This window comes from Oncorhynchus gorbuscha, linkage group LG02 (genome assembly GCF_021184085.1).
Source record: "Oncorhynchus gorbuscha isolate QuinsamMale2020 ecotype Even-year linkage group LG02, OgorEven_v1.0, whole genome shotgun sequence".
NCBI lineage: Eukaryota > Metazoa > Chordata > Actinopteri > Salmoniformes > Salmonidae > Oncorhynchus > Oncorhynchus gorbuscha.
In genome coordinates, this window is record NC_060174.1 from 63,815,774 (window position 1) to 63,842,625 (window position 26,852).

General features: G+C 42.6%; 1 protein-coding gene across 3 annotated transcripts; it reads right to left on the reverse strand.

Moving 5' to 3' along the window:
- LOC123993661 (palmitoyltransferase ZDHHC20-B-like) lies at window positions 1-26,594 on the reverse strand. 3 transcript variants are annotated; one of them, XM_046296039.1, is made up of 13 exons: window positions 26,468-26,594; window positions 25,519-25,545; window positions 24,895-24,989; window positions 19,991-20,111; window positions 15,468-15,537; window positions 12,018-12,050; window positions 11,625-11,745; window positions 10,465-10,597; window positions 2,012-2,138; window positions 1,755-1,841; window positions 1,579-1,670; window positions 1,458-1,505; window positions 1-1,266 (listed from the first exon to the last, which is right to left on the reverse strand). In XM_046296039.1, exons 1-12 carry the CDS (start codon window positions 26,583-26,585, stop codon window positions 1,462-1,464), a joined length of 1,068 nt encoding a protein of 355 aa, XP_046151995.1. In that variant the 5' UTR covers window positions 26,586-26,594; the 3' UTR covers window positions 1-1,266; window positions 1,458-1,461. The 3 variants fall into 3 exon arrangements, with proteins under 3 accessions (XP_046151995.1, XP_046151985.1, XP_046152004.1); XM_046296029.1 differs by having other exon boundaries at window positions 1-1,505; XM_046296048.1 differs by lacking the exons at window positions 24,895-24,989; window positions 25,519-25,545 and having other exon boundaries at window positions 1-1,505; window positions 26,468-26,542.
- Between the last annotated feature and the right edge of the window lie 258 nt (window positions 26,595-26,852).

Here is a 26,852-nt window from a genome sequence, read left to right on the forward strand (position 1 = left end):
TGAATCCATGTATTATTTTATAGGTTTGATTGATGTCTTCACTGTTGTGCTTCAATGTAGAGAATAGTAAAAATAAAGAAAAACCCTGGAATGAGTAGGTGTGTCCAAACTTTCGACCCGTACTATAGATCACAAATTTGCAAAACATGGATCTAGAGTTAGGATTTGGCCCTGCATCATTAGGGTCATGTGTGTGACACTTCAAATGTGTATTAGCAAAAATCAACTGTTTAAAATTGCAAACAGAAATTTTAAAGTAATTACACCATGCTAAGGTGAACCATTTACTATGGCACTGTACTTAACCTTTGTCCTTCCATACAACAGAAAGCATAATCTGAACAACTTAACTGCAGGCACATTTAAAAGCTAGAATCAGCAGTTGAAACAATGACAAACTGCCTCAGTTTCGGTAAAAAGCTGAGGGATGGGCCTGGAGAAATGTAACCACTCAAAATTCATAGACAGAGCTATGGATGCAAGGAATTATCATCAAAAATATAAAAAGGATAGTTTGAACCATTTTCTGAAGCTATAGTGCATTTACATTTGTTGTTTACAAACATAGTAAAAAATAAATCTGTAGGTTATATTGAAGAATCAATGAGATCATTCATTTATAATCCCAAAAACTAAGTGTTCTAGCTTTAAATTACGATGTTGAGCAGGAAAGGATTTGGCATAGGGTCCTACAAAGCCTTTTTTCATGCAAACCTACTGTAAGACTGTATGGCCTGTTGAAATCAATGGATATGCTTAGCGCCCTCCACAGGGTTCAAATGTAAAGTACATACTACAGTCAACTGAGACGTTGCGTCTTGAGGCCCTGAACATTGCATTCCCTGGGCTTAACCCAATCAAAGCCAGTAACTGAGTTTCTGGGGAAAGAAACAGTAAACATTTACCAATAAAGAAAGTGAATACTAATTCGACTGAGGTGTATAAGTGTAAAGCAATTATTTTCCTGCACTTTTCCTGAAATAATCTAAACTAGTGCAAAGAGTCTACTTTTTTAGCTTGAATAACAGAGTAGTCCCAGAGATTAATCATAGTTACAAAAAAAAGCTTTGGTTAAAAACAAAGATGAAGTGTCAGAGTGTATGTGCTTGGTGAGGACTTAGACGGCTGATGTAAGATGTAGCGTCCATGACAGTCCAGGTTGTGTCCATCATACCAGGAATGCCGTTTGGCAGATGTAAGAATGGCAATAGAAAATATGTCCATACAAGAGCTGTTACTTGACATTTGTCCATGGTAGTAGGGGTGCTGCAGGTGATAAGGGGTGTTTTTTGTTTAGACAGATTCTGCTGGTTGTAAGGCATCACAGTTGATGGCTCAGTTGTCTCTTGGCAGATTTGAGCCAACTCGGTAATCAAAGATCATGGGTGGTCATCAGTTTCCTCTCTAAGCTCTGTAAGAAACGCCTACACTTCAGCGGGAGTCATCCATAGGCTTACCTGTCTATGACTCGTTCTCTATGGTGACTGTGACCGTCTCGGCTACATCTGAAACACAAGGGTGAGAGGTCAAGGTTCAGGCAGCTCACAGGACCACATGACATCACAGGGATCTACATACCAGTTTTGTCGAAGCTGCCATCCTGATGGTCCACAATGTGGTTGATGGTGTCGCCAAGGACATGCTTGGGGCTTGCAGGACAATCTACAGAGCTGTTTCAGGACAAGGCCGGTTTAAACTTCATGAATGAGGCGAGATCATTTACTGAATCAGGAATGAAAGAAATCATGAATAACCTTTTGCCGTTGATCTGGAGGCCCACAGCTATCTGTTCAGGATCTAAGTTCACCAACCGGGTGACAAAACTGTTACCATCACCGTGACTGACAGAGCGAAAGAAGACCACAGGGGGGGGGGGTGGACATTAGGCATTTAAATACCTACAGTGAAACTCAAACTATGGTTTTATTGACTAAAAGGCAGTACTGACTAAGATGCAAAACGATTCTAAAGCTCCAACAGAATAGATGGATAGGTGACTTCGTGTTTTCACCTGGTGTAGATGGGAAACATCCAGTACTTCTTCTGGTCTCCAAAGACCTCAGCCATGTTCTTACTGAATCCCAGAGAGAAGCCATTCTTGTCTGGGCCATTTCTGAAGACAGGAGCCCTGAAAGCCTCTGAAATAAATACAAAATATTAGTTGCAAGCAGCAATGAACAGGGTTCGCAGGAAGACTGAAAGGAGATGAGATAAGTTGGATAACAATATGTACAGTAGGAACCATCTTCATTTAAGTACAATCAGCGAAAACATGAATGTTTATCGCTCAATACCACCAGGTTGACATAAGTGAAGTTAAGTCTAGTGCTGTATCTTTGAATGCAGTGGGTAATCATTCTTAAAGACATTACTTAAACTCAATACATTATATACCAATTCTGTGGTCAATTTGACATATGGTTGATGACTTGAAATATTTCCAGCGTTTAGCGTGTTGAGATGACTTATAATAATGGCTGGGAACGGAGTGAACGGAATGGGAACGGAGTGAACGGAATGGCAAACGCATTGAAACCATGCACTTGATACCATTCCACTTCATTCTGCCCCAGCAGTTACCATGAGCCCTTCCTCCCCAACTAACATGTCACCAACCTCCAGTGGTGTATTGGTAGGCTATATTTTGCGGTCAATTTTGAATTCTGGGACTTTATTTTTGGTCATAATCTGTTTCTTAATTACTTCAATCTCAGTTGGTACACTCCACATTAGCTTTAAACATTTTTAAAATAAATTCAGTATACTTTCACAGCTGTAATAATCCGACTGCGCAAGCGGCAGAACTTCTACTTCCCCAAATAAATTACACTTTCCACCATGTTCAGACCACATAATACGGCAACAATATGCGATTACACAGAAAGTAATCATGATATTTCACATTATTCATCTGCACAATTAAAATATAACATTGATTTGCATGAGACAAAGTCCACCTGATCAATAATTACTGCTCCAGTATCCCATGGTGCTAATGACATCTATAGAGACACCAACAGGTCTGGTGCAGCCATCTAAGGCTGCAGTGACTTTATATTCACAGTTATTATATACAGCAGGTAGCCTAACGTTTAAGAGGATTTGGCCTGTAACTGAAAGGTTGCTGGTCCGAATCCCTGAGTTGACTAGTGGGGGGGGTGGGCACTTAACCCTAATTGCTCCTGTAAGTTGCTGTGGATAAGAGTCTGCTCAAATGTAAAGAAGCATACCAAAATTCATGGCCCCATCAGTTCATTTCTTATAGCCCTGGTGAGAAATATAGAACTCAACTACCCGGTCGCATTCACAGGTAGCATCACATTTTCACTTCATTTCATTACAGTACAACGGTTTGATTTGTTTGATCGTAGCTAGCTACTTAGCTAGCTACATAGCCGTCTTTGTATCAAAGATAATTGTGTAGTCTAGAGCGATTTTCTAGGTTCGCTAGCCATCTATTGTCGTTCTTTTAACGCAACGTAACGTAAACAACACTGCTAGCTAGCCTGCTAGCCCCCGAATAGCAACACTGCAGAAACTATTACACTCAACGGAACGACTTGATTAGTGTAGTGTCAACAACGCACCCACTGCCAGCTGGCCTACTTCAGCAGTACTGTATCATTTTAATCATTTTAGTCAATAAGATTCTTGTTACGTAGCTTAACTTTCTGAACATTCGAGACGTGTAGTCCACTTGTCATTCCAATCTCCTTTGCATTAGCGTAGCCTCTTCTGTAGCCTGTCAACTATGTGTCTGTTTATCCCTGTTCTCTCCTCTGCACAGACCATACAAACGCTCCTCACCGCGTGGCCGCGGCCACCCTACTCTGGTGGTCCCAGCGCGCACGACCCACGTGGAGTTCCAGGTCTCCGGTAGCCTCTGGAACTGCCAATCTGCGGTCAACAAGGCAGAGTTCATCTCAGCCTATGCCTCCCTCCAGTCCCTCGACTTCTTGGCACTGACGGAAACATGGATCACCACAGACAACACTGCTACTCCTACTGCTCTCTCTTCGTCTGCCCACGTGTTCTCGCACACCACGAGAGCGTCTGGTCAGCGGGGTGGTGGCACCGGGATCCTCATCTCTCCCAAGTGGTCATTCTCTCTTTCTCCCCTTACCCATCTGTCTATCGCCTCCTTTGAATTCCATGCTGTCACAGTTACTAGCCCTTTCAAGCTTAACATCCTTATCATTTATCGCCCTCCAGGTTCCCTCGGAGAGTTCATCAATGAGCTTGATGCCTTGATAAGCTCCTTTCCTGAGGACGGCTCACCTCTCACAGTTCTGGGCGACTTTAACCTCCCCACGTCTACCTTTGACTCTTTCCTCTCTGCCTCCTTTCCACTCCTCTCCTCTTTTGACCTCACCCTCTCACCTTCCCCCTACTCACAAGGCAGGCAATACGCTCGACCTCATCTTTACTAGATGCTGTTCTTCCACTAACCTCATTGCAACTCCCCTCCAAGTCTCCGACCACTGCCTTGTATCCTTTTCCCTCTCGCTCTCATCCAACACCTCCCACACTGCCCCTACTCGGATGGTATCGCGCCGTCCCAACCTTCGCTCTCTCTCCCCCGCTACTCTCTCCTCTTCCATCCTATCATCTCTTCCCTCCGCTCAAACCTTCTCCCACCCATCTCCTGATTCTGCCTCCTCAACCCTCCTCTCCTCCCTCTCTGCATCCCTTGACTCTCTATGTCCCCTATCCTCCAGGCCGGCTCGGTCCTCCCCTCCCGCTCCGTGGCTCGATGACTCATTGCGAGCTCACAGAACAGGGCTCCGGGCAGCCGAGCGGAAATGGAGGAAAACTCGCCTCCCTGCGGACCTGGCATCCTTTCACTCCCTCTCTACATTTTCCTCCTCTGTCTCTGCTGCTAAAGCCACTTTCTACCACGCTAAATTCCAAGCATCTGCCTCTAACCCTAGGAAGCTCTTTGCCACCTTCTCCTCCCTCCTGAATCCTCCGCCCCCTCCCCCCCCTCCCCCCCCTCCTCCCTCTCTGCAGATGACTTCGTCAACCATTTTGAAAAGGTCGACGACATCCGATCCTCGTTTGCTAAGTCAAACGACACCGCTGGTTCTGCTCACACTGCCCTACCCTGTGCTCTGACCTCTTTCTCCCCTCTCTCTCCAGATGAAATCTCGCGTCTTGTGACGGCCGGCCGCCCAACAACCTGCCCGCTTGACCCTATCCCCTCCTCTCTTCTCCAGACCATTTCCGGAGACCTTCTCCCTTACCTCACCTCGCTCATCAACTCATCCCTGACCGCTGGCTACGTCCCTTCCGTCTTCAAGAGAGCGAGAGTTGCACCCCTTCTGAAAAAACCTACACTCGATCCCTCCGATGTCAACAATTACAGACCAGTATCCCTTCTTTCTTTTCTCTCCAAAACTCTTGAACGTGCCGTCCTTGGCCAGCTCTCCCGCTATCTTTCTCTGAATGACCTTCTTGATCCAAATCAGTCAGGTTTCAAGACTAGTCATTCAACTGAGACTGCTCTCCTCTGTATCACGGAGGCGCTCCGCACTGCTAAAGCTAACTCTCTCTCCTCTGCTCTCATCCTTCTAGATCTATCGGCTGCCTTCGATACTGTGAACCATCAGATCCTCCTCTCCACCCTCTCCGAGTTGGGCATCTCCGGCGCGGCCCACGCTTGGATTGCGTCCTACCTGACAGGTCGCTCCTACCAGGTGGCGTGGCGAGAATCTGTCTCCTCACCACGCGCTCTCACCACTGGTGTCCCCCAGGGCTCTGTTCTTGGCCCTCTCCTATTCTCGCTATACACCAAGTCACTTGGCTCTGTCATAACCTCACATGGTCTCTCTTATCATTGCTATGCAGACGACACACAATTAATCTTCTCCTTTCCCCCTTCTGATGACCAGGTGGCGAACATATCAGTGTGGATGACGGATCACCACCTCAAGCTGAACCTCTGCAAGACGGAGCTGCTCTTCCTCCCGGGGAAGGACTGCCCGTTCCATGATCTCGCCATCACGGTTGACAACTCCATTGTGTCCTCCTCCCAGAGCGCCAAGAACCTTGGCGTGATCCTGGACAACACCCTGTCGTTCTCAACCAACATCAAGGCGGTGGCCCGTTCCTGTAGGTTCATGCTCTACAACATCCGCAGAGTACGACCCTGCCTCACACAGGAAGCGGCGCAGGTCCTAATCCAGGCACTTGTCATCTCCCGTCTGGATTACTGCAACTCGCTGTTGGCTGGGCTCCCTGCCTGTGCCATTAAACCCCTTCAACTCATCCAGAACGCCGCAGCCCGTCTGGTGTTCAACCTTCCCAAGTTCTCTCACGTCACCCCGCTCCTCCGTTCTCTCCACTGGCTTCCAGTTGAAGCTTCCGCTACAAGACCATGGTGCTTGCCTACGGAGCTGTGAGGGGAACGGCACCTCAGTACCTCCAGGCTCTGATCAGGCCCTACACCCAAACAAGGGCACTGCGTTCATCCACCTCTGGCCTGCTCGCCTCCCTACCACTGAGGAAGTACAGCTCCCGCTCAGCCCAGTCAAAACTGTTCGCTGCCCTGGCCCCCCAATGGTGGAACAAACTCCCTCACGACGCCAGGACAGCGGAGTCAATCACCACCTTCCGGAGACACCTGAAACCCCACCTCTTTAAGGAATACCTAGGATAGGATAAGTAATCCCTCTCACCCCACCCCCCCTAAGATTTAGATGCACTATTGTAAAGTGACTTTTCCACTGGATGTCATAAGGTGAATGCACCAATTTGTAAGTCGCTCTGGATAAGAGCGTCTGCTAAATGACTTAAATGTAAATGTAAATGTAAATGGTGCCATCTAGTGGTGTAATGTGGCCATCTAAGAATTCAGCAACCAGACATTGTCAAATACATTAGGCTATTTTATTGGGTCTATATACCAAACCTGTTGTCAATCTGACTTATGGTTCATGAGAAGATAAATATATATATTTTTTTAGCATTAGCACTAATGTGCATCTATTAGGTACAGTGTGGCCATATTTTAATGCAGCAAAAAAATAATAATCTCTCCATGAAATGAAAGACTGATGTCATGAGTCTAACTTCAGGCTAGGCCTCTTTTCTCTTCTTCCTTTGACTGACATGCCCAAAGTAAACTGCCAGTTACTCAGGCCCAGATGACAGGATAAGCATATAAATTGGTAGCATTGGATAGGAAACACTTTGAAGTTTGTAGAAATGTTAAAATAATGCATGAGACTATAACACAATTTATATGGTAGGAGAAAATCTACAAAAATTAAATGAAAAAAATCTGATTGTTTGAGATCCCATGCTCTTCCATTAGAATGTATGTCAAATCCAGCTCCCAATTTGCAATTCCTATGGCTTCCACTAGATGTCAGTCTTTGTTCGAGATTTTAGGCTTGTTTCTCCCCAAACAAGGAATAATTTTGAGTTTTGGCACTGGGAGTCATAGGAAAACAGTCTGTGTGCGAGATGATGCATGGCTGCTAATTTTACTTTTCTATTGAACATACTTCTTTACGTATTAAATTTATAGTTTAATGACATTTTAGGATACCTGAGGAATAATTAGAAAAGTAGTTTGACTTGTTTTACCAAAGTTTAGCGGTAGCTTTTTGGATTCCTTTGTCTGCATGTTGAACGAGTGGATTACTCAAAATCGATGGCGCCAACTAAACAGACTTGGGATATAAAGAAGGATTTTCTAACAAAACAACCATGCATGTTATAGCTGGGACCCTTTGGATTGCAAACAGAGGAAGATTATCAAAAAGTAAGTGATTATTTAAATTGCTATTTGTGATTTTATGAAGCCTGTGCTGGTTGAAAAATGTGTTGATGTGGGGCGCCGTCCTCAAACAATTGCATGTTATGCTTTCGCTGTAAAGCCTATTGTAAATCGGACAATGCAGTTAGATTAACAAGATACTTGCATGTACCAAAATGTTTAATATTAATCATTTGTATGATTATTTTAATTGCCCGCCCTCCAATTTCACAGGAAGTTGTCAACAGGTGTCCCGTCTGATGGGACGCCTATCACAGAGAGATAGTCTAAATACAAAATGTGGAGTGAATCTGACGTATGGTTCATGAGGAGAAGATAATAATATAATAATGCCATTTAGCAGATGCTTTTATCCAAAGCGACTTACAGTCATGCGTGCATACATTCTACGTATGGGTGGTCCTGGGGATCGAACCCACTACCCTGGCGTTACAAGCGCCATGCTCATTTGAGCATTAGTGTTACATATGCAAGGAATGTATTGTTAAATGGTTCCCTTGTTTTTATAGATATCAATACCAAATTCAGTGTGGTTCATCTTAGGGACATCCAGGATAGTGATAACAAGTCTCAAGTTGATTTAAATGGACATGTAAATCAGATGGTTTTTTTTTTCAATAACTCAACCATCGTTTGACCAATCCCTTAGTTTTTTTTCTCTCAAACTAAGTTTTGTCATGTATTTTGGTCTTATGGTTTCATGAGAATAAGATTTGTTAAGTATGTTTAGCGTATGTGCTAATATGCATCTACTGGTATAATGTGGTCATCTTTGAATCCATAAATGCTATTTTCTCAAACTCTTTATGGACCAGTGTTGACTCCAAAGATCACCTTTGGAAGGCATCAGACATTTAGTCCATGAGAAGATTGTGTATGATTATTATTACAGTCAAAAGTGAATTGTTAATCATTTCCTTATTTTTAAGATATCAATGCCAAACCTGTTTCACCATGGTAATGTCTTTTATGACCCTAAAAAGTTGATAGGCCATTATGGAGTGGATTTAAATGGACATGTAAAATCCAATGTCCTAATTTATCAACAGAAAAACCTCAGCCATCTCTTAATAACTTAGTTGGAGAAAAGATATGTAGGTTCATGGTACATAACACGTGGACTTATGGTTCATGAGAAGTTTTGCCCCCAAAATTTTTCAAATGATATCCTGATGTAACTCTGTTGTCTGTTCACACTGCTATGCTTTATCTTGGCCAGGTCGCAGTTGCAAATGAGAACTTGTTCTCAACTAGCCTACCTGGTTAAATAAAAAAATAAAATGGACCTTATGGGTCCTTGAGCAGTGAGGCAAGACACCTAAACTCAGCAAAAAAAAAAAATAATAATAATTCTCTTTTTCAGGACCCTGTCTTTCAAAGATGATTTGTAAAATTCCAAATAACTTCACAACTCTTCATTGTAAAGAGTTTAAACACTGTTTCCCATGCTTGTGCAATGAACCATAAACCATTAATGAACATGCACCTGTGGAATGGTCGTTAGGACGCTAACAGACAGTAGGCAATTAAGGTCACAGTTAGGAAAACTTAGAACACTAAAGAGGCCTTTCTACAGACTCTGAAAAACACCAAAAGATGCCCAGGGTCCCTGCTCATCTGCGTGAACGTGCCTTAGGCATGAAGACTGCAGATGTGGTGAGGGCAATAAATTGCAATGTCCGTACTGTGAGACGCCTAAGACAGCGCTACAGGGAGACAGGACGGACAGCTGATAGTCTTTACAGTGGCAGACCACGTGTAACACCTGCACAGGATCGGTACATCTGAACATCACACCTGCTGGACAGGTACAGGATGGCAACAACTGCCCGAGTTACACCAGGAACGCACAATCCCTCCATCAGTGATCAGACTGTCCACACTAGACATCCTCCTCCCTCATGTGGTACCCTTCCTGCAGGCTCATCCTGACATGACCCTCCAGCATGACAATGCCACCAGCCATACTGCTCATTCTGTGCATGATTTACTGCAAGGCAGGAATGTCAGTGTTCTGGGTCATGGCCAGCAAAGAGCTCGGACCTGTTGGATCGGAGGGTGAGGGCTAGGGCCATTCACCCCACAAATGTCCGGGAACTTGCAGGTGCCTTGGTGGAAGAGTGGGGTAACATCTCACAGCAAGAACTGGCAAATCTGGTGCAGTCCACGAGGAGCTGCTGCACTGCAGATACAGACTTACTTTTGATTTTGACCCCGCTTTGTTCAGGGACACATTATTCCATGTCTGTTAGTCACATGTCTGTGGAACTTGTTCAGTTTATGTCTCAGTTGTTGAATCTTATGTTCATACTAATATTTACACATGTTAAGTTTGCTGAAAATAAACAGTTGGCAGTTTAGTTTTGCTGAGTTTACATATAATTGGTTTGAAGTCAAACAGGGCGAAGGCTATGAGGGTTTAAGTGAGACTGCTTATAACAGCGCCAGAAATAGGCCAATTGGTGCCATTCTTTTGGACCAAGTTACCCAGGCCATCGAGTTTCTGTTTGCCAAATTAGAAGAAAAAAAGTTCCTAATCTATGCTCAAGTTATTTGACCAAAAATATTCAGGGAATAGGTTCTGAATCAGTAATTATAACCAACAATAAAAGGTGTCAACAATCAATCAAGACAATAGTGGATGAGTTACTGTGTCGAGTGTGGTGAGGCATGGCAGCTACCTATGGTGGTCCTGTTCTTTCCCACAAGCCAGAGATGGTAGCTGAAAAGCGACAGGATGCTGATGAAGAACATGGCCGCCACAAAAAACAGAAACAACACGTGGAATTTGGCGTGAGTGTCAGGCAGCTGATACTTGAGGGAAGAGAGAGAGAAGAGCTGTTAGTGACGTCATACACTTCATCCACCACATACAGTAGTAACTTTCACCTTCTGCACAGACGCACAGGATATGACACATCAGTCAGTTGTAAAACGACCTATGAAGACCTCATTCTGGAGTAGCAGACACTTAGCCTACATGAACGTTCAAGTGAATGGCTCCAGAAAGGTACTACATACAGTATAGGCCTTTTGGTTGTTAGGCAAAATACGACATGCTAAACCAACCAACCCTGTCTGACTCCACACTCGCCCTCAGTTTGGCCAAGATGACAGTGGACATTCATTGTCACAAGCAAGGCAGCATAGAACACAAGCAAGGACAGAGGCCTAGTTTTACAGACAACGGGAACAGACAAAAGCTTATGTTGCAAGACAACGGCTTATGTTACAAGACAGTGTTTGACACATACTGAAGAGAATCGTTCAACAGCAATTGGTACTTCTGAGAGAGAAGCCTTGTGAATGCCATTATGGGTTGAGCTTCTTGACCTTTCCTTAGTGACAATAGGCTACTCTAAGAAGTGCAACCTTTCTTTTTGACTAACCACAATGATCAGACGGTGACAATCTCACATTTTACCTGAGGACAATCCCCAACAGATCTCCATTGGCAAAGCTTTAGGCAAAGTATTAGAGGCAGGCAGACGATTAGTGCAGAAATTAAGAAAGTTACACAATCTTAAGAGACAAAAAAAGAGAACAGTATTACAAAACTATCGGCACCAGCACAATGTCCTCCAGAATGTTAGCACAATTGCACATGTTCCACCCCCCCTTTCCACACTATACACTACTGCAGAATCACAGCTAAATATAAACCAGATTCACACAAATTTCTCCTGACATGCAGACTGCTCAAGTTTGAGGTGGTTTATGTAGACGATTTGGGGTATTGGCTAATTGGAACATGCTATCAGGGATGTTACTGCTTTCATTGGTTAACACTCAACTAAGTTCTAGCTAGTTAACGAAGAAAGGCAGCTACAGTATTACTTACTGTCCAGAATTTGATGAAATACTGCAGGACGGTAGCGGCGATGAATGCACAATACAGCATGGAGTAGGCCAGAAACAAGACAAAGAACTTGTAGTTTGAAAATCCAACACAGTTATTCACCCTGAGAGAGAAACAGAGAAAACCAAAGTCAACGTGGATTGTGCTGCTCGGTCTCTTTCTGAGAGCGGAGTAATCCTTTCCACATCACTACACCAGACAGATATAATACACTCATGCAGTAGAATGGACAGGATGAAACGCTCCACTGATCCAAATCACTATCAAGTTAGTTTTAACAATAGACTTCAAATGAGGGCAGGCATATGTCTGAGTGGTATGGTCATGACTGTACTTTGCTAAGCATCTATACTTCATGAATGGACTGTTACATACCATGGACAGTGATGGTCCATCTTCAGTACACACCTGAAAGAGAGGGGGAGTATGACAGCATGAAAAACAAAGTATATAGGACGTTGCTAGTTGACTGCGCCGCTCTTGGTTGTACTGTCTTCCATATTTGGCATTGTGAGGCGGTACATTTTCTGGTTGGACCAATTGAAATCAACTTGATAGGTTAGCGCTACCATCTGTCCTGTGTCATGCAAACAGTAAAGCAATCGGAGACCAACTGTCATTTTCACCTCCAGATCTTTGGATTTCATAGCCTATAATGGCAATCAATTTATGTTGAGGGGCGTTTCTATGGCAATTTAAAGGGAAGGACTCCGAAATACAAAAAGATAATCGGAACAGATTGTTTTTGCAATATCCATATTGAAAAACAGTCTCTTAACTTTGTAAATAAATATACATTTCATCTCTATTTAGTTTAATATACAGCGGATTTCATTACAAATAATCATCTTATGTACAGTGAGGGAAAAAAGTATTTGATCCCCTGCTGATTTTGTACGTTTGTCCACTGACAAAGAAATGATCCGTCTATAATGTTAATGGTAGTTTTATTTGAACAGTGAGAGACAGAATAACACAAAAACACATCAAAAAATGTTAGAAATTGATTTGCATTTTAATGAGGGTAATAAGTATTTGACCCCAATGCAAAACATGACAGTACTTGGTGGCAAAACCGTTGTTGGCAATCAGAGGTCAGACATTTCTTGTAGTTGGCCACCAGGTTTGCACACATCTCAGTAGGGATTTTGTCCCACTCCTCTTTACAGATCTTCTCCAAGTCACTAAGGTTGAGGCTGACGTTTGGCAACTCGAACCTTCAGCTCCTTCCACAGATTTTCTATCGGATTAAGGTCTGGAGACTGGCTAGGCCACTCCAGGACCTTAATGTGCTTCTTCTTGAGCCACTCCTTTGTTGCCTTGGGTCATTGTCATGCTGGAATACCCATCCACGACCCATTTTCAATGCCCTGGCTTAGGGAAGGAGGTTCTCACGCAAGATTTGACGGTACATGGCCCCGTCCATCGTCCCTTTGATGCTGTGAAGTTGTCCTGTCCCCTTAGCAGAAAACACACCGAAAGCATAATGTTTCCACCTCCATTTTTGATGGTGGGGATGGTGTTCTTGGGGTCATAGGCAGCATTCCTCCTCCAAACACGGAGAGTTGAGTTGATGCCAAAGAGCTCCATTTTGGTCTCATCTGACCACAACACTTTCACCCAGTTGTCCTCTGAATCATTCAGATGTTCATTGGCAAACTTCAGACAGACTTTCTTGAGAAGGGGGACCTTGTGGGCGCTGCAGGATTTCAGTCCTTCACGGCATAGGGTGTTACCAATTGTTTTCTTGGTGACTGTGGTCCCAGCTGCCTTGAGATGATTGACAAGATCCTCCCGTGTAGTTCTGGGCTGATTCCTCACCGTTCTCATGATCATTGCAACTCCATGAGGTGAGATCTTGCATGGAGCCCCAGGCTCCATTTGAGAGTAATCGCACCAACTGTTATCACCTTCTCACCAAGCTGCTTGGCGATGGTCTAATAGCCTATTCCAGCCTTGTGTAGGTCTACAATCTTGTTCCTGACATCCATGGCCATAGTGGAGAGTTTGGAATCCGATTGATGGAAGCTGAGATTAGGTGAACTCCTTTGAAGAAAACCTTCAAATTCTGCAGTGTTTCCTACTTACAAAGCATGTAGCGGTCTGACATAAGTATTTGATACATCAGAAAAGCAGAACTTAATATTTGGTACAGAAACCTGTGTTTGCAATTACAGAGATCATACGTTTCCTGTAGTTCTTGACCAGGTTTGCACACACTGCAGCAGGGATTTTGGCCCATTCCACCATACAGACCTTCTACAGATCCTTCAGGTTTTGGGGCTGTCGCTAGGCAATAGGACTTTCAGCTCCTTCCAAAGATTTTCTATTGGGTTCAGGTCTGGAGACTGGCTAGGCCACTCCAGCACCTTGAGATGCTTCTTACGGAGCCACTCCTTAGGTGCCCTGGCTGTGTGTGACGGGTCATTGTCATGCTGGAAGACCCAGCCACGACCCATCATCAATGCTCTTACTAAGGGAAGGAGGTGGTTGGCCAAGATCTCGTGATACATGGCCCCATCCATCCTCCCCTCAATACGGTGCAGTCGTCCTGTCCCTTTTGCAGAAAAGCATCTCCAAAGAATGTTTCCACCTTCATGCTTCATGGTTGGGATGGTGTTTTTGGGGTTGTACTCATCCTTCATCTTCTTCCAAACATGGCAAGTGGAGTTTAGACCAAAAAGCTCTTTTTGTCTCAGACCACATGACCTTCTCCCATTCCTCCTCTGGATCATCCGGATGGTCATTGGCAAACTTCCGACGGGCCTGGAAATCCGCTGGCTTGAGCAGGGGGACCTTGCGTGCGCTGCAGGATTTTAATCCATGACGGCGTAGTGGGTTACTAATGGTTTTCTTTGAGACTGTGGTCCCAGCTCACTTCAGGTCATTGACCAGGTCCTGCCGTGTAGTTCTGGGCTGATCCCTCACCTTCCTCGTGATCATTGATGCCCCACGAGGTGAGATCTTGCATGGAGCCCCAGACCGAGGATGATTGACCGTCATCTTGAACTTCTTCCATTTTCTAATAATTGAGCCAACAGTTGTTGCCTTCTCACCAAGCTGCTTGCCTATTGTCCTGTAGCCCATCTCAGCCTTGTGCAGGTCTACAATTTTATCCATGATGTCCTTACACAGCTCTCTGGTCTTGGCCATTGTGGAGAGGTTGGAGTCTGATTGAGTGTGTGGACAGGTGCAGTTAATAAAGGTAATGAGTGGAGAACAGGAGGGATTCTTCTTGGTAGGTTTTCAAATACTTATATCATGCAAGAAAATGCAAATTAATTACTTAAATCATAAAATGTGATTTTATGGATTTTTGTTTTAGATGCCGTCTCTCACAGTTGAAGTGTATCTATGATAAAAATTACAGACCTCTACATGCTTTGTAAGTAGGAAAACCTGCAAAATCGGCAGTGTATCAAATACTTTTTCTCCACACTGTATATATATATAAATAAAAGTTCAGTCAAGAACCTGCAGCCACTAGTTAGCGCCACAGAGTTCTATTGAGCAGTGGCCACTTTTTGATCATGCCTGTGATGATATTCCATTCACTCCAAACATGCTACATTCTCAGAGTAAATTGTCAAACTTCTCAACCATAGTTTTCCCTGAAAAACAGTCACATAGTAAAGACATGAGGTTTGGACACGTGTTTTTATGACAGAATTCTCTGAGCGGACATTTGTATAAACCTTGAATGAATTAGTCCTTTTATGGGTGAACACCCTAGAGTATATTACTTTGGAGTTGAAGCACCCAAAAAGATACGACAACCCCATGGTGCATCTCATCTGAACCCCACAGTAATTGAACTGAACTCACATGTCACAGGTGGAGCAGTGGTGGCAGCGGTCGGGTTTGATCACCAGACAGCGGTCACAGTACCGGACGGCTGTGGAGAACACGTACACCTGATCAATCATCATTAAATCTAAAGCTTGTGTTTCAACTACAGTCAATATGGAAATATTAGTTTATACTAATACAATTGCTCAGTGAAATAGATTGTTTAACAAGTCATTCGTCTCAATTATAGGGGTCTAAATTGGCACTCCTAAAGATTCTTATAAAAACAAACAATTGATCTGCATTAACATTCTACTTTTTTCTCTATCAGCTTAAATCACTTTAGTGGCCTTCCATGTCTTCCTGTTCCACCGGGGTATAATTGTTTTAAAATGAGGTACATGCATGCAAAATCCTTTTGTCATTCATCCCCATGGGAAAAGGCAAAGCGCTCCCAAACAAAGAGACAAAATTATTGTTGACCTTGTTTATAAAAAATAAAATTAAAAAATACATTTAAAAAATCATAATTAAATAACACTATTAGGAAGTTTAAAATTTCTTAGGGCTGCAATCCCGTTAACGCAGGGGTGTCAAAGTCAAATGGACGGAGGGCCAAATAAAAAATTTAGCTACAAGCCGAGGGCCGGACTGTTCGAATGTTAATTGAAAATTTTTTAAATGACGCATATAGTCTAGTGAACCTAATTGAACCTACTGAAAACCTAACAAATATATTCCAATATGATCAGATAAATAAAGCAATATTTTCTTATGGCTCTGTCAAATCTTTAATTTTCAACAGACACAAAAGACAAATTTCAATATAAAAATCCCCATAACATTTTAAATGAAAGAAACCTTATTCAAGGCACCATCAGTAGCCTATATTTTCTATTTTAGCAAAAGGGGCTTTTACTTCAAAGAAAATAACAATAATAGCAATTTATCATCCACTCAACTGAAATATTTTTAAAATATAATTGGATTGAAATACAATAAAATAAAGTGCAAAAATCTATTAATCAAAAAAACACAACACTTTGTTTAAAAGGAGAAGTAACATGCAGTGAAAACAAATATTAAACTTTAACTAACTTTAAACTTGAACTGAGTAAAAACTCTAAATATGTGATTGCACAGTAATGTTCACTTGTTTGAGGTTGAGGGTGATACTTGGTGGTGTCCCATCTTTTCCAAAGTTCATCAATGTTCAAAGGCTCTGAGCTGAGGAAATCCTCAGAATTGAAGGTGTTCAAGTATCTTCTGTGTGATGTTTTGTTCAAGTTCATCAAAGAAAACAGTTGTTCACACAGGTATGTGCTGCCAAACAAGACAACGTTTGAGCAGCCTGGATGCGCAGCTGGGGCATTGTGTCGGGGAGGAAACGGGCGAACTCCGCAGCACCCACTGCATATTTTGCCCTCAGTGCATCATTGCATTAGAAATCAACTCCATTTGGAGGTTTGGTGGTGAGCTTTCCACGTCAACAGCAAATGGGTTACCGAGCAGTTCCAACCTGCTTTTTGTGCTTCAAAGTCAGCAAATTTAAAGTCAGCGGCAAGCATACCTATTTTATCAGCCAACTGTGCGCTCGGGTCTGGCAGCTGGGAAAGTGGCTCAAATTTTCTTTCCGCATCTGTCTCCCACAGAGTCAGTTTGGTTTTAAATGCCTTCACTGTACTGTACATATCAGAATGACACGATCCCGACTTGCAGCTGCAAGTTCATTGCATTCAGATGACTCGTAATGTCACACAGAAAAGCCATTTCACACAGAAACATTTCGTCTCGGAGTTGTTTGTGTCTTTCCCTTTGCTGTCCAAGAACAGACAAATCTCCTCACGAAAAAAACATCTTTGAAGCACCTTTCCCTGCAAAACCTCTGTGTGATAAGGCAAATCACCATGCTCCGTTTCTAACTCCGTCAGAAATGCCTTGAACTGGCGGTGATTCAAACCTTTGGCTCTGATAAAGTTAACTGTGCGCGTGATGATGCTCAACATGCTCCATTTTCAAGGCTTTACCGCACAACGCTTATGATACAATGAAAGCTGTCAGCTCACCTGTCGCGTATCTTTTCCCGTATCTTCGCTACCAGTCCGCTCACATCGCAGGTGCTCCGTCGGTTGTCAAACCCACGAGTTTTTCCCAAGGCAGCTCCATCTCATTTACACATCTTGACACCTCATACAAATCATGCCCCGTAGTTGTGCCATGCAGGAATCCAAAAACTCCTCTGTCACGCTTAGTGGAGTCCACATTGAAAATTGACAACTGGGCAATGTCAGAAATTTGTCTCATCCACAGCCAAGGAATATGCAATGAAATCTTTTCCCTTTTTGTCCACAAGCTGCTCTTTTAGATTGATGGACAACTGGTCTAACTCTCTCGGCAATGGTGTTTCTGCTCAGACTCACATTTAAAAAGAGTTGCCTTTTTTCTGGGCAAACTTCCACAAACTTTAATCATGCAGTTTTTGATGAAATCCCCCTCCGTAATTGGCCGGGCTGATTTAGCGATCTCTTCTGCCAAAATAAAACTGGCCTTGACAGCAGCCTGGCCTTGTGATTTGGCTTTTTTGAACAGAGCCTGTCGAGATTTGAGGCCTTGTTTTAATTCTTCTGCCTTTTGTAGCCTTTGTTCCATGTCCATATTCTTGTTTTTGTCCGCGTGTTTCGTTTCATAATGTCGTCTCAGATTATACTAGTACCGCCACACTTTCTCCACACAGAAGACACACAGGTTTTCCAGCTCTTCCGTGAACAAATACTCCGACTCCCACCTTGTTTGAAACCCCGGTTCTCAGTGTCCACCTTCCGTTTTGCCATTTTTGATGGGTATCTGAAAGTTAATTTTACTGTGATGCTGACAACTGCTGTGCCAATAAATATTGAAATGAAGCAGCCTACTGCTCGGTGCGTCACCGTTGCATTGTGGGAAATGTAGTATTGGTGCGTGTAAAAGATCTGCGGGCTGCCGGCTTGCTGCGGTCTGCGGGCCGGTTCTAATAACAAATCAAGATCATCCCAGGGGCCGTAAAAAACCTTCTCGCGGGCCGGATGTGGCCCGCGGGCCTTGACTCTGACATATGTGCGTTAACGGAATCGATATGAAAGCCAGTGAAAGTGCAGAGCGCCAAATTCAAACAGAAATCTCAATTAAAATTCCTCAAACATACAACATAACCACTATCCCACTGTGTATTCAATAGGGGATGGTTTGAAAATCGACCACCCTCAGATTTCCCACTTCCCGTTTAGATTTCTTCAGGTTTTTGCCTGCCACATGAGTTCTGTTATATTCACAGACATCATTCAAACCGTTTTTAAAAACTTCAGAGTGTTTTCTATCCAATACTACTAATATGCATATATTAGCAACTGGGACTGAGGAGCAGGCAGTTTACTCTGGGCACCCTTCATCCAAGCTACTCAATACGGCCTCTGCAGCCATAAGTTAAAACCACTGGAACAATGGTAAACTTGCCTGGTATTGGACACAAGTGTATGTTGTCCCCACGCACAGTGAGGAAGATGGTTTGGGAGGCAAAGACAAAACCAAGGGCCAAAGGTGGACAATTACAGAACTTTGTTGCATTTTCAGGTCACCAAGTCTCCAATTACACACCAACAGGCTCTTTAGAAGTTTTTCCAGAAAAAAAGCATTTATTGAGAGCAAACAAATGTAACACCTGGAGGTGAAGTAATTTATTTCATGTAACTAGACAAGTCAGTTAAGGACAAATTCTTATTTACAATGACAGCCTACACCGGCCAAACCCGAACAACACTGGGCCAATTGTGCGCCGCCCTATGGGACTCCAATCATGGCTGGTTGTGATACACCCCGGATTTGAACCAGGGTCTGTGTTGTGACACCTCAAGCATTGAGATGCAGTGCTTTAGACTGCTGCGCTACACGGGAGAGCATCTTAGCCAAAAACCTGGTTGCCTCTGCCAAGAAGCTGAAACTTGGGCTCTTTCAGCAAGACAATAACCCCAAGAAGTAATTAAAAGCCACAAAGAAATTGTTTATTGACCACAAAAACAACATTTTTCAGTGGCCATCTGTCTCCGGACATGAACCCCATTGCAAACCTGTGGTATGATATGAAGAGGGCAGTCCATAAGCGCAGACAGAAGGATATCAAGGATCTGGACAGATTCTGTATGGAGTGATGGTCTGAGATCCCTCCCAATGTGTTCTCCAATCTCATAAAACATTTGAGGAAAAGGCTCAGTGCAGTTTTGCTCGAAGAGGGTGCCTGAGTATTGAAACCAGGGGTGCCAATAATTGACACCTAGCTTTGAGATGTTTTTGTATAACTTGTAAACAAAATCTGAGCAATTGTATTAGTAGATTTATTAATTATGATCCTTGTGGATCATACAATGTAGCTCAGTATTTGTATTATAGTCTTTTTTTCATATCTTTATCAAGGATGCCAATAATTTGGGACCTTACTGTATATACCAAATACATAAAATAGCACAAATTCTAATTGGCAACCATGTTGGATGTAGACATGGGGAGTTGGGTGGCAGTAACATTCTCACCTCCTGTCCCAGTGCGTGTATAGACTGGCAATCCTACCACCACCTTCTTCAGGATCTCCTGCTGAGTGTCTGGATGTTCCTCCTTCTCATACTGCTCTTTCTCCACTTTGGGCAGACAAAACTGATGGGAGAACAGAAAGGAGTCTCTCAAAGTATGCAATAACATAGTCTAGTTATTACCGGTAGTCATGTATCTAGAAATTAGGGAACAGTTTAAAATGTGGGAAAAAGTTACTTGAGATTAAGGGCAAATCCCCTTCATAACCATACACTAGGGTTAGGCAGTATCCAGATTCATACAGTTTCTATACCATACAGTATTACCGAGTGTGCAAACAAGGGGTGCTATTTAAAAATATAAATACAGTAATAAAAATACAGTATAAGGCTTGGGCAGTATGCAGATTTTCATAGCGTCACACTGTCTTCTCATTATGGGATTTAATGTATTACCAACATAGCACACAAGGGGGCAGTCCATGGGGCCTCTACCATGATGCTGACAAAATATGAGCAAAATCAAAGCACAGTTAGCATTTATCTAACGAGCAAGAACAAACTAATTGCAAAGATCTGCAAATCCAGCTCAAAGTTATACAAGCATAGCTAGCAGCTACCGAATATCATTGTGTGAGAGTGTGGACATTTACAAGTGAAAATGAACAAGAGAAATGGTGTAAATAAAAGTTGATTCATGCTTTTCTGAAGGAAGAGCAGAATGTGTACATGGAGCAGATGAGAGAAGAACAGAGAAAGAAAAAAAAGTGGGAAGCAGTGAAAAAAAAATGGGAGCTGTACAAAACTCTTCCAGACCTCTGCCAGAAAGCCATAAGATGTGAGATGCATTACAAGTAACTTCATCACCTCATGTGCGCCTCAGAGACTCAGCGATAGAATGCTATGAATGCTATAAACTCACCATCTCTTTCTCCATTTAAGAAACACGTGACTGTTCTGGGGAACTACGGTAAACTTCATAATGTAATATAATGTGACAGGTGAAATGAAAAATGCAATCCGTGTCATCTCTTAACTTATTACACAAGTTGACAGCAGCTGTTAACTTAATGTAGCTACAAATATTCACATTTATTGGAAAAACTTCACAGAAATAGTTGACAGTATTGAAAAACCATCCCATTGCTTTTTCCAAATACCATTGTATACCACCCAAGCTCTGAGAGTTAGAGATGCATGTTACCTAAAGTATGTGGACACTTGTCAGCAACAGGTGTGGCTGAAATAACAGAATCCACTCATTTGAAGGGGTGTCCACACACACATATACAGTGGGGCAAAAAAAGTATTTAGTCAGCCACTTGTGCAAGTTCTCCAACTTAAAAAGATGAGGCCTGTAATTATCATCATAGGTACACTTCAACTATGACAGACAAAATGAGTGAAAAAAAATCCAGAAAATCAATTGGTAGGATTTTTACTGAATTTATTTGCAAATTATGGTGGAAAATAAGTTTTGGTCACCTACAAACCAGCAAGATTTCTGGCTCTCACAGACCTGTAACTTCTTCTTTAAGAGGCTCCTCTGTCCTCCACTCGTTACCTGTATTACTGGCACCTGTTTGAACTTGTTATCAGTATAAAAGACCTGTCCACAACCTCAAACAGTCACACTCCAAACTCCACTATGGCCAAAACCAAAGAGCTGTCAAAGGACACCAGAAACAAAATTGTAGACCTGCAGCAGGCTGGGAAGACTGAATCTGCAATAGGTAAGCAGCTTGGTTTGAAGAAATCAACTGTGGGAGCAATTATTAGGAAATGGAAGACATACAAGACCACTGATAATCTCCCTCCAATCTGGGGCTCCACGCAAGATCTCACCCCGTGGGGTCAAGATGATCACAAGAACGGTGAGCAATAATCCCAGAATCACAGGGTGGGGACCTGAAATGTGGCTGGGTCTTTCAGCATGACAATGATCCCAAACACACTGCCCATGCAACGAAGGAGTGGCTTCGTAAGAAGCATTTCAAGGTTCTGGAGTGGCCTAGCCAGTCTCCAGATCTCAACCCCATAGAAAATCTTTGAAGGGAGTTGAAAGTGTGTTTGCCCAGCAACAGCCCTAAAACATCACTGCTCTAGAGGAGATCTGAATGGAGGAATGGGCCAAAATACCAGCAACAGTGTGTGAAAACCTTGTGAAGACTTACAGAAAACATTTGATCTTTGTCATTGCCAACAAATGGTATATAACAAAGTATTGAGAAAACTTTTGTTATTGACCAAATACTTATTTTCCACCATAATTTGTAGGATTTCTAATGAATTTATTTGCAATGTGATTTTCTGGATTTCTCTTCTAATTTTGTCTGTCATAGTTGAAGTGTACCTATGATGAAAATTACAGGCCTCTCATCTTTTTAAAAGTGGTAGAACTTGCACAATTGGTGACTGATTAAATACTTTTCTGCCCCACTGTATATCAAACACTAGGAACACCTTCCTAATATTAAGGTGCACCCTCCCATTTTGCCCTCAAAACAACATCAATTCATTGGGACATGGACTCTACAAGGTGTTATAAGCTTTGTTGATTTATGCTTGACCCATGTTGACTTATGCTTCCCAGGCAGTTGTGCCAAGTTGGCTGGATGTCCTTTGGGTGGAGGACGATTTTTGATACACAAGGGAAACTGTAAAGAGTCTAACCACAACAGCAATGCAGTTCTTGACACATACTGGTCCGCCTGGCACCTCCAAAAGCACTTAATCTTTTGTCTTGCCCATTCACCCTCTGAATGGCACATATACACAGTCCATGTATCAAATGTCTCAAGGCTTAAAAATCCTTCTTTAACCTTTCTCCTCCCCTTTATCTACACTGATTGAAGTAGATTTAAAAAGTGACATCAATATGGGATCATAGCTATTATGTAGTCAGTCTCTCTTGGAAATCTGTTCTTAAAGTTCACACACACACACACAAAAACACCAAAAAGCTTGGACTCATTTACTCAATCCAATGTTTTTCTTAATTGTTACTATTGTCTACATTGTAGAATAACAGTGAAGACATCACAACTATGAAATAACACATGGAATCATGTAGTAACCAAAAAAAAAAAGTGTTCTAAAATCAAAAATATATTGTGATTAGTATATTATTCAAACTAGCCACCCTTTGCTTTGACAGCTTGGCACACTCTTGGCATTCTCTCAACCAGCTTCATGAGGTAGTCACCTGGAATGCATTTCAATTAACAGGTGTGCCTAGTTAATTGAATGTGGAATTTTTTCCTTAATGCATTTGAGCCAATCAGTTGTGTTGTGACAAGGTATTGGGGAGGGGGGTATACAGAAGATAGTCTTTTAACAAATAAGGCTAAGTCCATATTATGGCAAGAACAGCTCAAATAAGCAAATAGAAGTCCATCATTACTTTAAGGCAAGAAGGTCAGTCAATGTGGAAAATGTCAAGTTTCTTCAAGTGCAGTCGTAAAAACCATCAAGCACTATGATGAAACCGGCTCTCATGAGGACCGCCACAGGACAGGAAGACCCAGAGTTACCTCTGCTGCAAAGGATACGTTCATTAGAGTTACCAGCCTCAGAAATTGCAGCCAAAAATAAATACTTCAGAGGTCAAGTAACAGACACATCTCTGAACAGTTGATGTTGAGGAGACTGTGTGAATCAGGCCTTCATGCAGGAAAGAAACCACTACTAGAGGACACCAATAAGAAACATGAGCAATGGACATTAGACCGGTGGAAATCTGTCCTTTGGTCTGATGAGTCCAAATGTGAGATTTTTGGTTCCAACCACCGTGTCTTTGTGAGACGCAGAGTAGGTGAACGGATGATCTCCGCATTTGTGGTTCCCACCGTCAAGCATGGAGGAGGAAGTGTGATGGTGCTTTGCTGGTGACACGGATTTATTTAGAATTCAAGGCACACTTAACCAGCATGGCTACCACAGCAGTCTGCAGTGATAAGTCATCCCCATCTGGTTTGCGCTTAGTGTAACTATCATTTGTTTTTCAACAGGACAATGACCCAACACACCTCCTGGCTGTGTAAGGGCTATCTGACCAAGGAGAGTGATGGAGTGCTGCATCAGATGGCAAGCCTCCAGAAATCACCCGACCTCAACCCAATTGTGATGGTTTGGGATGAGTTGGACAGCAAACTGAAGGACAAGCAGCCAACAAGTGCTCAGCATATGTGGGAACTCATTCAAGACAGTTGGAAAAACATTCCTCATGATGCTGGTTGAGAGAATGCTAAGTGTGGGCAAAGCTGTCAAGGCCAAGGGTGGCTACTTTTAAGAATCTAAAATATATTTTGAGTTGTTTAACACGGTTTTGGTTACTGCATGATCCCATATGTGTAATTTCATAGTTTTGATGTCTCACTATTATTCTACAATGTAGAAAATAGTCCAAATAAAGTAAAACCCTTGAATGAGTAGGTGTGTCTAAACTTTTGACTGGTAGTGTATATGTAGTATTTTTTTATACACTAAACAATTTAGGCAACAGGGATGTTGATCCAGGAGGGGATTGAATGTCTCTGCTGTATCCACAAAGCGGGATCTTGACATCAAGTTAGCAAACAAAATGCCTAGCTGGAGCCCTGAGCTGGATATAATTTATTATACACTTAGATGGTTTTAGTTATACAGAACATATAGATATATAGAACGAGGCAGGGATGCCCCAAATATGATATTGAAAAATATCATTGGCATTTCAAAATATACTGTTTATACCAGGGTATCGCCCAATCCTACCACACACACACACTGTCCTATGTTAACATATACTGTACGGTGAAATTACAGAGCGCTTTAGGAACCGCCATGCCTACTGCGCTGGCCACGTGGCATTGTGATGTAGCATATCACAGGCGGTAGGGTGAGTACTACTGACACACACACTATACCTCTTTAGAGGGGTTGGCGGGCCTGCTGCAGATAGTCTTCCAGTAGGACCAGATGAACATAATGAAGAACAGGTGAAAGACAACTAGGTATGATACTGTGGAAGAGAAAGAAGCAACAGAAACCATTCATACCTCATACCAGAGATCAAATATAATGCAATTATATCCATGAGGTCAAGAGATACATCTGGATTTTGGCAACGAGGCCCATTATCTACTTCCCCAGAGTCAGATGAACTCCTGGATTCCATTTCCATTTCTCCTACTGCAATTTGAAGGAAGTTGATAACTTGCACAATGACTGGAGGTCAATGGGTAACTTCCTTCATACTGGACACAGAGACATAAAAAATGGTATCCACAAGTTCATCCGACTCTGGCGAAGTAGATAAATAGCTAAATTGCTCATTGCTAAAATCCCAAAATATCCCTTTAACCCTAAATGACAACTTTTCATCCCATGCAAAACAAGTATTTAATTTACCACGTCTAAATCACAAGTTCCAGCATACATCAGTGTCACGTAGACAGAGTAGAGTTTGTGTGGGTTCAAGGTGGTGCAATCATGTGTGGGCCTAAGACAGTCAGTCTTAAATGCACCAGATGTTTCAGAATGTTACTTACTTTTTTCGGCATTATTTGGAATTGTTACTGAAAGAGACAAGGGGGGTAAAGAGACAGACAGAGAGGAGTTTAGAGAAGGCCTCAGATTTATGCTTTTGCTGAGTTACAGTACTAGGCTCACATCTACTTCCCCTTTCTCTCAACCCCCAGCAGTAGCCTGGTACTACCAGCAGGAGATCCACCCTTCACAGAACGCTTTGTTTGCCCTGCTGAAGGGATGCCCCTGACTACAGCATGTCATTGTACCATCAGCAACAGCCCACAGAAACAGGCTAACCAGGTTAGACACAGTGAGTGGAAACAGTGTGGTTCACGAAGACAGCTGGTCAGTTGTATTGGAATAAGTCAACTTGAGGCCAAAGTAGCCTCATATCAAATGGCTCTGAAAGATGCTTGGCACAGAATCGAAGGCAGAATTGCATAGCCAAAATGCAACCGAAGCTAAACAATTTCAAAATAAGAAATAAGGTCAGAGAACAACTATTTCCAGTCCAGCATTTTCAGTAGATCTGATTAAATAAAATATGAGATGGGACAAAATTATTCCAACATCCCCTCTATTCCAATATGGGACGAGGATATAGTTTCCAGTCAATTCGATTGCGTCAATTTGTCTGTCCATTTCCTTCTAGCAACAGTGGCTTCAATCTATGGGCATGATTGGCTACCCACAAAAAGTAGCGAGTGTTTCACTCATTCTATTTCTATGGATTCACTCAAGAAGAAAGTGTTACATTGTATTTGATCATTGTCACAGTTGTACGGTGGTGACAATGATCCATACATTATTAACCTGATTCCATCCGACCAAGTTACTGTAAACTAACGTTACCGGCTATACACATCCTCCAGCTGGGCAAGCAAGCAGTAAGGAAACTTTGTTTCAATGAGGAAACAAACCACGGTAAACCTTTAAAAAATAAAAATAAAACGAGAATGTTATACTTACAGATACAGAGTTCAACGACGTATGCATAATAAGACCAGCCAACGACAAGGTTTATGAAAATAACAGGTATCCAAGATAAACTCCGCTGACAGCACCTTAGAACATGATACGGCGCCATCTTTAATCCGACTGGGGAAAATTTTGGTGTGACGTCAAAACTTCAGACTTTTCAATTGACTAATGCGGCGTTCAAATAACTGAGAACTCGGAAATCTCATACCTCCGACTTCAGTGCGTTAAAACAACTGGGACCTCGGAAAAAAACGAACTTCGACTGAAAAAATTTCATTTGAACGGTCATCCAACTCGGAATTTCAATTTGGGAACTCGGGCCTCTTTCTTCAGCTCCGGCTTTCCGACCTGAAAATCACTAACGTCATGATTT

Excerpts from the sequence above, each read along its gene's own strand:
- LOC123993661 (XM_046296039.1), bottom strand. The coding sequence starts at position 26,585 with ATGGCGCCGTATCATGTTCTAAGGTGCTGTCAGCGGAGTTTATCTTGG. Across the intron at positions 11,746-12,017 it reads ATGGACCATCACTGTCCATG|GGTGAATAACTGTGTTGGAT; the intron begins GTATGTAACAGT and ends TTTCTCTCTCAG. Across the intron at positions 1,842-2,011 it reads ATGTTTCCCATCTACACCAG|TCACGGTGATGGTAACAGTT; the intron begins GTGAAAACACGA and ends TCGCTCTGTCAG.